The 17,468-nt window shown below is 34.8% G+C and overlaps 2 protein-coding genes across 3 annotated transcripts; one reads left to right on the forward strand and one right to left on the reverse strand.

Annotated features, from left to right (window-relative positions):
• Nucleotides 1-1,191: 1,191 nt before the first annotated feature.
• Nucleotides 1,192-7,836, forward strand: LOC105121804 (probable galacturonosyltransferase 7). 2 transcript variants are annotated; one of them, XM_011020605.1, is made up of 10 exons: nucleotides 1,192-1,844; nucleotides 2,045-2,085; nucleotides 2,236-2,304; nucleotides 3,162-3,219; nucleotides 3,343-3,392; nucleotides 3,489-3,787; nucleotides 5,418-5,775; nucleotides 5,861-6,406; nucleotides 6,824-7,105; nucleotides 7,152-7,836. In XM_011020605.1, the coding sequence occupies exons 1-9, from the start codon at nucleotides 1,700-1,702 to the stop codon at nucleotides 7,100-7,102; spliced, it is 1,845 nt and encodes a 614-aa protein (XP_011018907.1). In that variant the 5' UTR covers nucleotides 1,192-1,699; the 3' UTR covers nucleotides 7,103-7,105; nucleotides 7,152-7,836. The 2 variants fall into 2 exon arrangements, with proteins under 2 accessions (XP_011018907.1, XP_011018908.1); XM_011020606.1 differs by having other exon boundaries at nucleotides 6,824-7,095; nucleotides 7,142-7,836.
• Nucleotides 7,837-12,367: 4,531 nt separating this feature from the next.
• LOC105121805 (protein SCARECROW-like) lies at nucleotides 12,368-16,418 on the reverse strand. Its single transcript, XM_011020607.1, has 2 exons — nucleotides 13,581-16,418; nucleotides 12,368-13,086 (listed from the first exon to the last, which is right to left on the reverse strand). Exons 1-2 carry the CDS (start codon nucleotides 15,620-15,622, stop codon nucleotides 12,591-12,593), a joined length of 2,538 nt encoding a protein of 845 aa, XP_011018909.1. The 5' UTR covers nucleotides 15,623-16,418; the 3' UTR covers nucleotides 12,368-12,590.
• Nucleotides 16,419-17,468: the final 1,050 nt, after the last annotated feature.

Consider the following 17,468-nt stretch of genomic DNA (forward strand, 5'->3'; position numbering starts at 1 on the left):
CTTTTCTTCCTTGTTCATCATTTCACCACCTAATATATTTTTTTTAAAAAAAAATTTACATGAAAAAAAATAAACAAAAGTATCAAAAGTCATGAAATTATCATTTTATTTTTGTAAATTGAATTGGCATACATAATCAATCCCTTATTATACACGCACTAGTTTACAAGCTTGCATAACGCTACAAAGTCAGATCATAATTCTTTTAAACATAAAAAAAGAATGTTTAGATTGTAAGAAACTATTTAACAATGTTATTAAATTTGACACAATGGATCAACATTGAAACCTCTCAACTCGACTTCAAAAGTTTAAAACTAAATCATGTGGGAGTTTCTTCGACATGACTTAGTAGACTTGACAAATGCAGCAGCAACCCAAATAACAAGTAAAAAAACATGGTTTAATTTAAAAAAAGAAGATTTAAGATAATATTTTTTTAATATTAAGACAGTAACATATTAGATCAACTCGAACATCATAGGTTAACCCATCAAATCCACGACTCGAGTCATGTACTTCACCAGGTTTGATCATAGCTCGAGTTTAAAATTAACTTGATTGACGTAACTTGATAGACTTAGCAAGTTTTAAAACAACTCAAATGATAAGTAAAAAAAATATAGTTTGACTTTAAAAAATATTCAAGATGATATTTATAGTTTGACTTTAAAAAATATTCAAGAAAAATATTCAAGATGATATTTTTTTTATAAATAGTAAGATAACAATATATTATATTAACCCAGGGTTTTTAGCTTAATTTAACTCACAATCCAGATTATAGACTCTACTAAGTGTCATAACTTATTAAAAAAATTATTTTTTATTTAGTTATATAATATAAAAATTATACACTCATAAAATTAAGTAAAAACTAAATATTAAAATATTTGTTTGAAACTATAATAATTTTATATAAAATCAACCAAAATAAGTTATAAAAATCAATTTAAAATTAATCAAATATTAAAATGAAAAGAAGACTCAATTCAAATATAATATTAAAAGAAAAAAAATAAAAAATAAAAAATATATATATGAGAAAAATAATTAAAAAAAAGATAAAAAAAAAAGAAAAAAGAAAAAGAAGCCATGTCAAGCGCGAGAATCTGGGCCTTAGAAAAAGCCTTTATTCAAATGACATGACAAAACAAATAAAAGGGGGAATTAACAATAATAAAGTAGGGAGGAAAGGAAGGTAAAACGATGCGTACGAGGACGAAAGGAGTAGCAGTTGATATAAGAGGTAGAGGAAAAGAAAAGAAAAACAAAAGAGGTTAGTTTGAGATACTGTGGCACGTGCAAATTTCCAACTGCGTGTGTGGTTCTCTTACTCTCTCTCTCTCTCTCTCTCTCGCTCTCTCTCTCGCTGCTGTATCCAGAAGAGATCCTTCGCATTGTGGAGTTGTAGTTTGTTTCTGTATTTGGAAACAAAAGGAGGAGGAAGAAGAGGTTGAAGAGGAGATGCGGTGCACAACGATAATAATAATGGCTTGTTGAAGTTTTTAGTAATGTGAATGATTCGTTGATTGCGATGAAAGGAAAAACCCTGAAATTTGAATCCGACTGACTGACATTGCACAGCAGCAGCAGCAGCAATTAGATTAGACTAGACTAGATAGGAGAGGTGACAGGAAGAAAGGACAGAAGAGAATCTCCTCGGACGGAGAGTAGGGAGGGAGGAAGGAAGTAGGAGATGAAAGGCTATCATAATAATCACAATCAAGGGAAAAGGCGATGGAGATGTCTGGTAATAGGAGTGCTATTTCTGGTGCTGCTTTCAATGCTCGTTCCTCTCGTCTTTTTGCTCGGCCTTTACCACAACGGCTTTCACTCCACCGGTAACTCTTTTCAATATCAACATCTCTCTTTCTCCCTCAGATCCAGATTTTTTTTATTATTTAATTTTAATTTCGAATCGAACTGATGCATAATACACACGCACTTTACTTTTTACTAAACATACGGCAACCAGATCTCTTTCTATTTCCCGTTAAATCAAATCAATTGCTCCATCATGTCATTTTGTCTTCCTCCGCAGGACACCCCTCTGATCCACAAACTTCTTCTTCTGCTTCGTATGTATGTATTTCTTCTATTCAAACTTACTATTTTAGTTTAATTTAATTATTAGGGTTTTCATTGATATTACCTTTTATTTTCCCCCATATTTGTTTGAATATTGTTTTCATTTGACGGACTGATTTTATTTTTATTTGTATGTTACTGTAGACAGATCAGTCAAACCACGTGAAGCAACTTATTGAGAATTTTGCGCCAACTCTTCCTAATATTCATCAAGTAATGTCCTTTAGATTTATTTTTTTCCTTGCTAAACTTTGGAACCATGCTCCCATTTATGACCCGCCTTGGTCTGCTTGAAAACTGCTTTGCACTCTACTTGTGGAACTTTATTGAGACTGGTAGTTGTTCGGGTTGGCTTCTGAACATGTAATGGATTCAACTTTAGGTGGTTTAACCTCTCATTGCATTTTTATAGATTATCTAGTAATATTTATGTAGAGGACATAATTCTGTTTCCATACATTTCTTTTAGCTTTCAGATCGGTTCCTGTTCTCTATTATGCTTGTCCTCCTAGAATATCTCATTATTCATATTAGTGTAAGCTTGATGCATTTTGTTACCTATTTCACGTTTGTTCCCCTTATTCAAGTTCAATGGCACTAAAAAAGTTGATATTTCAGTTTTGTTAAATCAAGAGGTCTGCAGTTCTACCAAAGTAGTTTGGATGAGAAGAAATTTTTTTTAGCAGGGATATACTTTAGAAGAGCTCGAGAGACTGTTTAGATAATCTTTTGAAAAACAGTGGTGGAAGCTAAAAATGGATGTGTGTATTTTCTGCCCTATGTCATGATATAGGCAAACTTTGGGTAGCAGAATAGATGCTAGTCTTGTAGTGATTTATTTGGAAGTTGGATTAGGGATCAAAGTGAGCAGACTAGAGATTGATTAGCAAATGTTTCATAGTGGGATAAAATTTTCAAACCTAGAATTTTGTTTTGTTAGTGGAATCAGCCTATGAAAATTTGATAAACATATGACCTGATTTAAACTTATTAACTTTTTTAGCTTAACTACAGGTATCTAAATCTGTTTTTAATCCACTGTTTTTCTTTTATTTTGTATTTTATCCCAGGTTATAAACTTTACAAGTGGAGCAGATAATAAGACCACAAGTTCAGGTTCTATTCATGGTAGTCAATGACACGAAGATCTTGTTGAGCTCTTTTCTCTAAAGTTTCTTTTATAATTGTTGATGCCCTATTATATGACTTAATGTTAAAAAAAGGCTTATTCTCCTTTCCAATGACTAACAGGTACTCCTGTGGTACCCCCAGCTGCACCTCAACCACCTCTCAGGAGAAATGTACGTATGCACACATCAGAGTGTTTTCCTGAAAAAGTTATTCATTTTGTAATGCTTTTAAAGCCTCAAGAGCTTTTTTTTAATATGCTGTGGCAGAATGCTGTAACTATTGGTACAGATGAAATCACCAAGCACAAAAGAAGTGCATTTGAGGAAAGTGAAAAATGTGAGCTCAGATATGGAGGCTATTGCCATTGGTGTGATGAGCATAGAGAAAGTATGAAGGATTTTATGGTGAATAAATTGAAGGACCAGCTTTTTGTGGCTAGAGCATATTATCCTACTATTGCAAAGCTTCTATCTCAAGAGAAGTTAACTAATGAAATGAGACAAAATATTCAAGAACTGGAGCGTATTCTTAGTGAAAGCTCAACAGATGCTGATCTTCCACCACAGTAAGTCACTTTAAGTTTCATATGACTTTTATCTTCCATTAGCGTGACTTCAATGATGTGAGGAAGTAAAGATATCCATTCTTACCATTTTTTATCCATCATTATTTCCATTTTAAGTACATAATAAACATCATCTAGTGGAATGAAGCTTATTATGTGAAGCTAAATGTCTCAATCCATACAACAAAGGATGTTTGTTGACTCTTCCATTGCTGCTTGTCTCCTACTGGTATTAGAAGTATCAGATCATTATTCTTTGTTCTTCCTGGACATCAGACTGTGCCTGTTTTATGCAAAATTAGTGTTTTCCACATTTTCTTGGCTCATAGAAATTTATGTCTGTGTTCCTATCTGTTCTTGACTCCTCTTTAACATGTTTTTCCTTCACTAGCAAAGTACATATTGTACGTATGGTTCTACTCTTTAGCATTACTGGCTTCCTGATTGTCTATAATAAAATTGTAGCGCCAGCAGTAAGCATTTGGGATGTCATGAACATGTGCATGGAGTTAATGTTTTGAGACTGGGACAAGCACCGGGGGTTCTTACTGTTTGTGCACATGTGGAGCTGCTGATGTTCCTTGTCCTAAATATGGGTGCTTAAGGCTGTGTCCATTCTCACCAATGGTTATCATTCCTTCTTGAAAAGCTTTAGCCATATGCTTTTGGGGGGCTTGGTTGCCATTGGGTTCAAGTTTGTCCTGTAGCATCATGTTGTGGTCAATGCCAGATGTAATCCATAGCAGTACCCAAAAAGCTTCCATCCCGTGGCACATTTATCCACTTTTCTTTCATTTTTTGGGTTTTAGTTCTTACATCTTGATGCAGCCTATGGATTTAACTCTGAAAGTACGTGAATATTTAAGCAAGGCAAGTTTGTGATATCAGTAAAGTTTTTTGAAAGATCAGTGATAGCTATGTGTAGGAAATATAAAGTCTCACTCCCTGTCATTTCTCACCTGGTTAATTGGAATTTTATGTCTTATATCCTAGTCCTTTAGGAAAAGGAATATTTCAAGCTTATAAACATGCTTGTATTCTGTCAAAACTAGCAGAGACTTGTAAAAATAGGTGTAGCCTATTGATTTATGCTTATTGAGAGTGTGATGGAACTTTCATTTGAGGATCAATGATTCCATGATCCTTACTATTTGATGCTTAGGTTTTCATTCAAGGAGTGGTTCCTTGAACCTACTGGTGTCAGAGTAGTAGTTTTCCTCCTTTTTTCCCCTTTTTTCTGCATAATCAAACCTGTGTTCAATTTCCAAGTCCCAAATCTCCAAACTCCACAACCTAACCCAAACAATAAGTATCTGCTAGTCCTGCTCCACATTTTTAGCAGCAATGACATAGAGAGGAGAGAAAAAGGCAAGAAACGTAGGGTCTACAAAACACTTTATGTCAAACAATACTACAAATGCTGAAGCAGAAGTTGATAAAGATCTGTTGAGCTTGTTGTTCCAGGAAGGTGCTGGTGTTCTCACACATGTTGCTATATGGCCTCATTGTTGCTTGCTTTCTCCTTTGATGTGGGCTGTCACTCTTTCTTAATTTATCTTTGCTAGTGTAACAGATACTGCTTAACAAATTTACATCCTGCTCAAGCACACTAATTTACCTGTTTCATCAGAATTCAGAAGAAATTACAGAAGATGGAAAATGTGATATCTAAAGCTAAAACATTCCCTGTGGATTGTAATAACATTGACAAGAAATTGAGGCAGATACTTGATCTAACTGAGGAAGAAACTAATTTTCACATGAAGCAGAGTGCTTTCCTTTATCAACTTGCAGTGCAGACCATGCCAAAGGGTCTCCACTGCCTCTCTATGAGACTGCTCGTGGAATATTTTAAATCTTCTGTACATGATAAGGAGCTCCCTCTGTCTGAAAGATATTCAAATCCATCATTGCAACACTATGTTATATTCTCCACAAACATACTTGCTGCTTCAGTTGTAATCAACTCCACTGCTGTGCACGCAAGAGTACGTTGCAAGTATTCTCCCATGCACTCCTTAATTTTTTAAAAATTGAATTCCAGTTATCTAATTGTTGACCTTCATGCTTCAGGAAAGTGGGAATCTGGTTTTTCATGTTCTGACTGATGGACTGAATTATTTTGCAATGAAACTATGGTTCCTAAGAAATACTTACAAGGAAGCTGCTGTCCAAGTTTTGAATGTTGAAAATGTTACCCTGAAATATCATGATAAGGAGGCTCTGAAAAGCATGTCACTGCCTGTGGAGTATCGTGTGTCTTTCCATACTGTTAATAATCCACCAGCCACTCATTTAAGAACAGAATATGTATCTGTCTTTTCTCATGCTCACTATCTCATTCCTAGTATATTTGAGAATTTGAAGAGAGTTGTAGTTCTGGATGATGATGTTGTAGTCCAGCGGGACTTGTCTGACCTATGGAACATCGACATGGGAGGGAAAGTAAATGGCGCTTTACAGTTATGTTCAGTGCAGTTGGGTCAGCTAAGAAATTTTCTGGGAAAAGGCAGTTTTGATGAAAACTCTTGTGCTTGGATGTCTGGATTAAATGTTATTGATCTGGTTAGGTGGAGAGAGCTAGATCTTACTAAAACTTATTGGAAGCTGGGACAAGAGGTGAGTGATTTAACGCTGCGTAATATGTTTTATGAGAAATTACTTTTGTGAGTATTTTGTTGTTTGGCAGTTCTAATCATATATGAGGAAACTAGCTGCATAGTATCATATGAGATGGTAAACCAACCCTCCTTTGACCTAATGCATCCACCATAGAGCTATAGCAACTTTGGCAAAAGGATTTGGTTGACCAGTATGATTTCTGTGATTTCTAATCGTATCCAAGGAAATTATCTGTACAGTGAAATATGAAACCTTAATCCTATGCATCACACCACAGTGCTTTAACAACCTTGGCAAAAGGATTTTTGTTGACCAGTATGATTTATGTATTATATCGAATATTTTAGTTATTATAATGAGATTTGACCCTTTACATCTCATTTGTTTTCCTACGTTGCAAACATGGAAAACCAGGTAAGCAAGGGAACAGGATCTGCTGAAGCCGTTGCATTGAGCGCAAGCTTGCTTACGTTTCAAGGCCTAGTATATCCTCTTGATGGTGTATGGGCTTTGTCTGGACTGGGTCATGACTATGGGATTGATGTCCAAGCCATTAAGAAGGCTGCAGTGTTGCACTTTAATGGACAAATGAAACCATGGCTTGAGCTAGGAATCCCAAAGTATAAACAGTACTGGAAGAGGTTTCTAAACCGAGATGATCTATTCTTGGGTGAGTGCAATGTGAATCCATAATAACCCAGTGGTCTGATCACAGTGTGAGTGCAAAGTGATTCCATAATAAGCCAGTGGTCTAATCACAGTCGTAGTTTGTGGAGAACATTCAGGAAGCATGAATTTCCAGATGTTTGTTAAATGATGCTCGTAATTTTTCTGAGCTTAAATTCCAGAAAGATATTGGGTTGCAACAAATTATAGCCTTCTGTTTTTTTGGTAAATAAATGGACGAATATTTTTTGAAGTTTCTAGCAAGCAGAAGGGAGTGGACACTTTGGGGGCAGCTCTAGTTGCCAGGAATGGAGAATTTGGAATATGAAATGCAATTTATTGGACATTGTAAGAGCTGCTCTGCTTCTTATTTGTTAAGTTGTACGTGGGAGTCAAATGCTTGGCAATATTACTGTACACGAAAAGGGCCCAGATGTATGCTAATTTCAAGAAGATTGGAATAGCCATTTGTTTTGTAAACGGTGGTCGAGAAAGCAGGTTGTCTTGTGCCCATCAAAGTAAGTTGTTCTTTTCTCAAGTTGTTTGTTGCTTGATTTAGAAGTGCGATTAATTAATTGTGATGAGAAAATTAGAGGGATGATTTTTATTTATTTTTTTAGCTTTTTGTATCGATATTTCTCTTCATGTATTAACTGAATTGGCATTGCCGAAACTGTAGCTTGTCAATTGAGGACCTGGCATGTAATTGGACATTGCTTAGTGTCGGCAACAAATATTTCAGATACCAAGCATTCTTGTTACTGTGCTGACATAAACTTTCTTAAATTCCTAAGGCAGAGTGAGCATGGTATAGTAATATATCAACTTCATAGGGATGCTCCCAAAACCCAGAAGTTGGAGGATGACAGATTGGCTATAAAGTGTCTCCTGCGTAAATTCTTCTTTATCTTGTGATGTGATTGACTGGTATGCTAGAAAGTTTGCGTTTCCATGCCAAAAGTGGATGCACAAAGTTGTGAATGCCAGTAGTTGGAGACTGAATAAGACAGTTGCAATTGAGAAGAACAGGTATACAAGATAGATGACTGTTTAAGATGCAATGGTTATGGGTACATTACAATTACACTTAGAAATTACATTACAAATAAAATAAATAAATAAACCCGATGGGTGTGGGGGTTTCACTGTGGAGGTAGGGAGAAAACACTGGATTGTAATAATGTTTCATGGTGTTTTCTTTCTTTTTTTGGCCCTTTAGGATTTTTTATTTTGGTCTTTTAATGTCTTTTCTTCTATTTGTTCCTTTGATGATGTTTTTATTTGGGATTATGCATACTAGTTTGTTTTAGCTGCCTGGGTTAGGAGATCTTGCGGTGTCAAAAAAAAAATGCATAGCTAGATTGATACTTGGTGTGGCAAAATTAAATGAAAATTTATTGATATAAATAACATAATTAAATCTATGGGATTGAATTTGAATAATAGACAAATGTAAAATTTTTTTTTCTTGCTAAAATGAGAGACTAAAATGCACGGGGAAAAGGTTCAGATTTTTGTTTTTGTCATGATTTTTTTTTCTTTCAATTCAATCCTTTTACATGGAGTATATTTAGGATTAAGGTTAATATATATTTTTGTTGCCTGCATATGAATATTGCAATGTTTAGTATATGTGATTGATGTTTAATTTTACAAAATAAAAATTGATTTTATTGAGGCTTGAAGGATTAATTTTAATTTGAAAAAAATACAAAGGATCAAATTTTAAATTAAAAATAATTAAAGCTTTCACATAAAAAAAATTATTGGTATATGCATTTCATTCACCATAATGTTAAGGAAACTATTGTGTTCTGGTGGCATTAGCGGCTGCCACTTTCCTTGGTAATGTTGAAAGGGCGGCACCCGTAATTGATAGAGGTGCGTAATGACTCCTATTTTATTTTTTTTTCCCTTCTCCTATCTTATCTTTCTCATCTCTTAGTTTTCTGCCCTCTCTCTCTTAGAAAGCAAGAGGTCCTATCATTTTATATTTATCTCAAAAGTAGTTTTTAATTTATTGTTAATTTTTTTTAGATTTTTTTATTAAATATTTTTTTTAATTTTATTACTTGTTATTAGGTTGATTGATAACTGGTCTTCATAATTTTTTTTTAACATTATCTTTCCAAGGGCTTGAAATGATAACTTTAGTTGACTTCAGTTTTTTATGTTATTTTTTAAAATTGATTTTCCTTTTAATTTTATTTTTTAACATCGGAGATCAAGCTTTGTAAATTTTTTTTTTATGAGGTTATCTTTGTTTTATTATTTAGATTACAAGTTTGTCAAGTTATTTTTAATTGACTCTGGGTTTCTTTTTTGTCATAAAAAGATTTTTTTATTCAATTTTATTCTTCAATAATAAGTTTATCTCAAAATTGAGCTTTATAATTTTTTTTTAATTTAATTTCTGTAAGGCTATATTAATCTTATGACTTGAATTATAAGTTTGGTAGATTTACTTCAAGTGATTCAAGTTGATTTTTTTATTCTTTTTAAATTATTATTTTTTTAATTTTATACTTCAAGATTGGTTCGGTTAGGAATTAAGCTTCATATTTTTATTTTTATTTTTATTTTGTTTTAATGGTGTTATTTCATTTTCACGGGTCAGGGTGTGTGTTTGGCAATTTAACTCATTTAACATGAGTTGACTCGAGTTTTTTATCCTTTTTATTAATGAGATGTTTTTTTTTCATTTCGCCCTTCATCATTTTGTTGATTAGTTTTTTTTTTTATTATTATTTTTAGATGACTTAAAAGTTTGTTTTAGATATTATTTTATTAAATGTGATTATAGACTTTTTCATAATATTGGCAAAATATTTTTTTTATAGAATTGGCATTGATATAATTTTTTTAATATACTATTATTACACTTTTTTTAGTCATGTTATTCAATTAACCAAGCTCATTGAACCTCATCGAGTGTATGACTTAAGTTTCTAATTTTTCTTCTAAAAATTCTTGTTTTAAGTTTAAAAAATGGACTCAGAACATAACATGATCACCAATCTAGCAATAAGTTATCAAATGTGTAAAGGGTATGATTTGGTTTTAATAGTGTGATATTAATGTGATGGTATAGTGATTGAGTTTTATCGGTTGTGATGATAGTTGGTGTAATTAAGGTTGTTAATTTCATTATGTCCTGTTTGGAATAACCAATATATCTCATATCATTTTAAAAAATAGAATAACTCAAAACAAATTTCATCTCGCTCTGAATTTCAAACCATTCTAAATTTCTTAGCCAAATTCTAAACGAGATGTTTCAGTTTCATTTTGTCTGTTATGTTTTATGAAGTGTTTTTTTAGAAAAAATCTATGTTTTTTCTCTAATGTTATACTTTAACACTTGGTTTATTGGAGATTGAACTTCATAATTTGTTGTGGTTTGTTTTCTTTGTGGTTACCTTAGTCTTATTACCTATGTCATAGATTTGATGGGTTAACACAATTGACTTGAGTTTTTTTTTCTAGTTGCTAATTAATTTTTTGGTAGTTTCATCATTCAACATCCTCAACATTTGGTTGATTATGAATTAGGTTTTGTCATTTATTTTAGTTTGTTTTCTATAAAATTATCTTAGTCTCATGAATTAATTATGAGTTTTGCTAGTTAACATGGATAGACTTGGGTCGTTTTATTATGTTCTTTTTTTAGATTAATTTCTTTCTAATTTCATTATTCAACAATAAATTTATTGAGAATTGAGTTTCATAATTTGTTTTGATTTGGTTTATCTGGGATTATCATGGTATCATGACTCGAGTCATGATATGGAAAGTTAACCCAAATTAATCTGATATGTTGTTGTCTTAATATTTTTTTTTTAAATATCATCTTGAATTTTTTTCAGTTAAACAATATTGTTATCAGTTATTCAGGTTGTCTTCGGACCTGTTTAGTCAATCGAGTCATAGTGGGTTGAGTCCTACACAGTTTAAATTTATTTTTCACTAGAAAAATAATAGTTATGCTTGGATGTTTCTTTTTATATTAAAAAAATTAATCTGACCTACAACATAGCGTGAGTTAATAATCTAGTAATTATTAAATATAAATGTTTAAATTTTAAAACTATGTTTAAATACTTAACATTGTGTTTGAAATTTAAATTGTTTAATTTCAAGTTAATTTATCTTTAAATTTAAATTGAAATTATATATGTTGAATTAGTATTTTGAATTTTTCTTATATATATACTACAACCTAAAATGGCATGTTAAAATACTTTAAAATTAAAATATAAAATGCGAAATGAAAAAAACTTTAGGTGTAATAGGGTAACAATGTAGGATAAGTATTGGTGCATTTCTACTTCAAAGTCTTAATCAAGCTCTAATATCATATAGGTTAATGGACTCAAGACTAATCATGTTGAAAAGTAGTTAAACTTAGGTTGTTTTATAGGTTATGATTTATCATTTTTGATTTGATTTTCATCTAAAAAACAATAAAATTAATTTTTCCATTGAAATATGATGTGTTCATCAAAACTAAACACACATGCTTTCTTGAAAGATAGAGCAATGCAACATTAATTATCGGAAAAAGTTTAAAGAATATCTCACTTACTATGCATAGTAGTTAAAACTTAAGACTCTTTAGTACACATATTGAGTTTATATTATCTTTCCATTGAAATATGAACGGACACAAAGTGGAAGAAAAACCTTACTACCAAACCTCATAAATGTCTTATTGCCATTTTGTTACTCAGTACTCACATGTGAGTGCTGCTGCTCTAACAATTAATTAATTAAGAAAACTCCACATTAATCCAGTGGTCCTAATCCAATAATTTTCAAGACTATATTTTCCCAATACCATATCTAAGATTAGATGCAAGGGAAACCTTGATCCAACTGAATTTCACCAAATCCTTCAGTTCCGTATTAAGCCAATGTACTTCTCTCTTTTTCTACCGTTTTACCTTCTACGAAGTTCAAAAGGGTTTTCGGAGGCCTAGGCAGGTACAAATTGAGAGAGAGATTCCACAGAGTGAAAAAGACATTTAGCCCAATTAGAGCCAGCCCAAAAGAATATGATTATCCTAATGAGAGATTAGAAATAGCATGGCAGTGTATTAGTACAGAAGTCTTTTCTAATGACATCCCATATTATTAGGTGGCACAGATATACTGCCCTCGTCGCCCCGCCCCCCCTCCCTCATTTTCATGATATATTTAATCTGTGTGGGAATTCAATGCTTTTTTTTCTTTTTTTTTTAACTTAGCTTGTATGCATAAACGAGGGTAACTAGGATTATACACAAAGGGAAATTGATGGGAAGAAAAATTGCATCTGCTTTACATGACTAACAAAAACTTTGCAAACTCTTATATCCATAGTCCAAAGAAAGGAAAAGGGATAGAAAGAAAGAAAGAAAGAAAATAGACAAAACACAAATCCCCTAGTGAACCAATGGGATGGAAACGAAAAGGAGGGCTTTTAATTCATGCTCTATGGTAACATCGAAAAGTAGGCAACCAGGACCAGCTATGGCTAGACTGTGACAAAGCGATGGTGGTGGTGGTGGTGGTTGATGGTGGTGGTAGCAGTTTCAATGCTCATATGGAAAGGTCTCCAGGCTGAAGCAGTGAGCAAGCAAAGGTCTTTCCACCCAAGCTTGAGGGTGCCCTTATCCTCTGCTAACGTATAACCATCAGAGGGAAACATGCCAAGTAGCAGATTGGCCTGGTTAGCAGCATTTCCAGCAAGAGAGATGCATTTGAACCCAGACTGTTGAAGCTTTTCCCTCCAGTTGTGGAACTTGACATCCCCACTTCTGGAAGGCCCTCCCACAGCCAATACATTGCGTATCTCTCTCGAAAGCAACTGCTGTTCCACTACATGCCTCTCCTCGCTCTCTTCCCCGTAGCTTGCTCCCAAGGAGTCGAACAGTGCGGAGTAGTAATGTACGGCCTCCACAAACCTTCCCAGGAAGGATCCCGCATGGCTCAGGTCCTGTTCTACCACTGTCACTACTTTTGGTGCCAACCTGCAACAAAATCCACCAGCCCCATCCCATTAGCAACTGCGAACATGGTGCATTTAGAACCATTATTGCTATATATGTAGTGCGTGCATTGGTTTATTATTAACAAACTAACCTAGCTCACGGATACTGGAACAATGGCTGGCTATTTTATGTAACAAAATATATACATGGATATCATCAAATCATGGACTTCTCAATGCAAATTCAATATATATAATATGGTGATACGTATGTGAATCCATAATCCAATATTTCCAAAAAAATCATACTCCAAGAAAGGGAATAAGTTTGTAGTTATTATCATAAGCATCTACCCTTTTGATATGAAATGAAAACTTAATTAGCTGATCAGCTGCTACAATTTACAGTCACTGCTATGAGTCAAAAAGAAATGCTTTTTTTTTTTTGTATAAGAAAAGAAAGGAGGAGAGACTTTATTTTTTATGGGATCTTGTGAGTTGTGAATAGTAAAAGATGATGAAGCACATATTTACCTTTGCAGCAGATAAAGCATATTTGTGTCGGAACCAGTGACATCGTAGAGCGAGTGTTGCAACCAGTGGACGGCAACAGCCTCACTCTTGCTAACATTAAGCCTCTCTGGGTTCAAATTTCCAACTTTTTCGGCCACTGGAATGAACTCGAAGGGAAGTCCCAGTTTGTTTGCAAAGTCAGACAAACGTTTCCCAGTTGCTTCAAGAGCCTCCGTGGAAGTCCCCAGCCCCGTCAAGCGGACGTATGGTGGTCCACCGGGCCTAGATGCTAGGATATGAAATAGGCCAGGCCACTGCAAACCTTGCATGATGTCCAGATCTATGATGTGAACTCTCTCTTCCCTTTCAAACGCTTCTTGAATCGCTTGGTTTGCTGTGAAATGAGAAAACTTGACAAAAGGGCTAATTCCATTGAACACCTGAAAGGCCGAAGCCATCTTCTGGGTGTGGCTTTGAGGCATTGAAGGAAGCGTCGCGTATATCCCCAAGCATGAGCTGACCAGCCTCGCTGACATAGCCTCTGAGAAGTACGCAGCCACACGCTGCGCTGAAGTTCCGAAAGGCGTGGACAGCTCCGAGATCTCAAGTAGCATCTTGTTAGCTTCCTCAAAATTATCAGCTGAGACAGCCTCCGCGCATTGGAGGAGCAAGGTCAGAAGGTGCAAGCCTTCTTCGTTTCTCTTTTGCAGCCGCATCTCCTCTTTCTTATCTCGGCTGGCAGCTACCGATGAAGAGGGAGGAGGTGTGCTACTGGCTACTTGTGTCTCCGCAGATGATGATTTTTCCTGCTGCTGATCTTGTGCTTTTTGTGGAGGATGCCCTTGATTTAATGCTAGAATAGTTGGTGTAACATTGGAAGTTGAAGATGGACTCTCTTGCTGTTGCTGATCATGAACAAGGTGGACTTCTGGCTGCTGGTGTTGCTGTTGGATGTTTGGTTGGCAAATGAGAGGTGGCGTCGGCCCCCAGTTAGAGTAGTGACTTACAACATGTGATGAAACTGGAGGAGCGGAATTGGAGACATGATCAAGATCAAGAGAGAGGCCGGAAGGGGCATGACCTTGATTATAATTCCTCTGAAACGGCAATGGCACTGCTGCTGCCTCCTTATTCCGTCTCCTCTCCACCGGGTAAATATTGGCCGGGATTATCGGGTCTGTCAGGGACCGGAGCCTGTACTCGAGAAGGGAGGCTAGATTGGGGTTGCAAGGGTAGATAATCTCCCTCACATTCTGAATGAGCTGAGGAACGGACACGTTGGTGGAACTGTGGAGCAGGTCCTTTATGATGCCATCAATCCAGGCAGTGGCGGGTGCGGCATCTTCCATAGGGGGCGTAGGGGTAGAAGCAGAGCTGGTAGTGATAAGGCCGGGTGGAGGGACGGCGTTCGAACGGACAATATTTCTTTCTCTTTCAGGAGGGAACAAGGGCAGACCAGAGAAACCACATACGGCTGGGAGTTGGGATTGGTTGTCATTACAGATAGTGGCTAAGTTGGTCGATGGCGTAGAGGATAAAAACCCAGAAACGGACACAGAAGCAGACCCGGCTGATGTAATAGCTGTCAAGTTCGTGGAAGAAGGTAACATAGAAGTCATAGTGGAGTAGTTGAGGGGTGGATATAAGATTGGGTTGAGGTTATTAGGGTTAATATTGTTGTTAGAACAACTAGTAAAAGAGGAGGCACCGATACCTCTAGTCATACCAATAACATCATCATTATTATTGTCTGATATTGAAAGTGAATAGACGTTGGTGTTACCACGAGATAACCTGTGATTTAGAGGAGTCATTGTTGATTGCACTTCCATCATCTCTGAAGCCATCCTCTTTCTCACCATCCTTCCAGTTGCTGCTTCTACTACTGGTATTGTCGTTGCTTGGTTACCGCCGTTGGTAAGCAAGGAGGCACTTGTCAATGAAGCAGTACTGGCGTTGTCGATGTTGCTGCAACTGCCACCGCTATTATCAATGGTGATGTTATTGATACTAATGTTGTCGTTGCTAAGTCTACCGAGTAAATACGAGGCCGCTGCTGCCATGTTGAAGCAATACTATTCTGGTAGTGTGAGGAAGAGGTTCCAGATTATGAGAAGATGCACCCTGAATAAGCCTCAACTGGCTGTCCTTGATCTTCATGGATATAAATAAAGGAAGAGAAAGAAAGTCGCTAGTGTTCGTGTGTAGGTGGGGATTCCTAAATCTTGCTATAAGCTAGCGCCTAAAAACACAAACACGACCTCCGAAAACTTTTTGGTGGTATAAATTCCTTCGATCTACAACTAGAATTTAAAATGGTATGTGTGGCGTAGCCTTGCCTTTTGGATGCTTCTGATGAGTCTTCTCGTAACTGAGAAATAATATTGAAAGGGTAACTTATTTGAGAGTGGTAGGAGGGAGTGCGCGCGCGCGTGTGCGGGGTGGTGCCGCTGCTCCTTCGCTGCTAGTGGCAACGGGGAATATGGGTGGGCAATTGCGGATGGCATTTAGCAAGGTGTCTTATATATACGACTACTTGTATGCATCTAGAGAGAGAGGAGAGGAGAGGGAATGCTCATAAATTTCTAGCTTAGGCAGCCATGTTGTTTCTTATTGATTTCGAGGGATTTAATAATGCTAATTAATCCTGCAATTAACGCTAGAAAGAGCAAGAACACAGAGGGGGGAGACACGGGGACATGTAACAAAACAAAGGCAAAAACAGAGCAAGCAAGGGCATGTTGGAGATGATGGGATCTGTTCGTAGTTCGTCGTTGCTTGTTTGACATTTTCAGAATCACATCCCACCAACGGCTATTTCAATGATCTTAGAAATCAAGACCGCCACCACCCCCAGACCTATGCATGCCCAATCTTTACCCTTCCTCTTTTATTACTATTAATATTTTATTTTGTTTTGTTTTGTTTCTGTCAACCAGAGTATCAAACCACGTTTTACCAGTGACTGCTCTCGTGCTATCCCTTCCCCCTTGGATTTTCCCTAACGTTTAGTCAATTTTATATATTTATTTTTAGGGTATTTTTGGTATTGTGGTTATGATTTTTTTAAAATGTTTTTTTATTTACAAATAAATTAAAATAATATTTTTTTATTTTTTAAAATTTATTTTGATATAAAAATATCAAAAATAATCATTCAAAACGAAAAAAATAAAATAAAAAATTAATTTTTATAAAAAATATTTTTAAAATATAAAAACAAACACTATCTTAATAAAAAAAGTTAAGGCTCATGGCAAACCTTCAAAAACATTTTTAAAATATAAAAACAATCACTATCTTAATAAAAAAGTCAAGGCTCATGGCAAACCTTTTTTTTTTGTTATTTTTAAAAAATTTAACTCCGTGATAATTTGTCATTGGGAGATTGTATTTATTATTAAACTTTTTTAATATACATAGCAAAGTTGTAAGAAAACTTGTAAAAACTCATCAATTTATTACAATTCTTTAAATAAAAATAAAATTTTTTTAAGAAGGATAATAGAATAGGTGTTTAAGAGCCCAATAATTATTGTTTTTAAAATGTTTTTATATAAATAATATTTTTTTATTTTTTAAAATTATTTTTATATCAACACATCAAAACGATCAAAAAATATAAAAATAATTTTTTTATAAAATGATATTTGAACCGTATTTTCAAGCAACCCCTTAGAGATTAATTTCTTAATAACACTTGCCTAGTTAAATAAGAAATAATAAATTTCAAAAAAATATATATCAATCAAATAAATATTATAATATAAATAATTAATTTTAAAGTTATAAAATATGCTCCCAGAGTCAAAAATCACAAAACTGAGCAAAGCAAATTATTTGTGAAATCTCCAATCTGAAAATTAAACAAGCCACTTTTCTTCTCTGTTTTTGCAAATTCATGAGAAC

Source organism: Populus euphratica, unplaced genomic scaffold (genome assembly GCF_000495115.2).
Source record: "Populus euphratica unplaced genomic scaffold, PopEup_1.0 scaffold46.1, whole genome shotgun sequence".
NCBI classification, from domain to species: Eukaryota; Viridiplantae; Streptophyta; class Magnoliopsida; order Malpighiales; family Salicaceae; genus Populus; species Populus euphratica.

What these genes read in the sequence shown, in the direction of transcription:
- LOC105121804 (XM_011020605.1), top strand. Translation starts at nt 1,700, where the DNA reads ATGAAAGGCTATCATAATAATCACAATCAAGGGAAAAGGCGATGGAGA. An exon ending in CTTCTTCTTCTGCTTCGTAT is followed by an intron (nt 2,086 to 2,235) that starts GTATGTATTTCT and finishes ATGTTACTGTAG; the next exon opens with ACAGATCAGTCAAACCACGT. An exon ending in CTCTTCCTAATATTCATCAA is followed by an intron (nt 2,305 to 3,161) that starts GTAATGTCCTTT and finishes ATTTTATCCCAG; the next exon opens with GTTATAAACTTTACAAGTGG.
- LOC105121805 (XM_011020607.1), bottom strand. Translation starts at nt 15,622, where the DNA reads ATGGCAGCAGCGGCCTCGTATTTACTCGGTAGACTTAGCAACGACAAC. An exon ending in ATGCTTTATCTGCTGCAAAG is followed by an intron (nt 13,087 to 13,580) that starts GTAAATATGTGC and finishes ATTTTGTTGCAG; the next exon opens with GTTGGCACCAAAAGTAGTGA.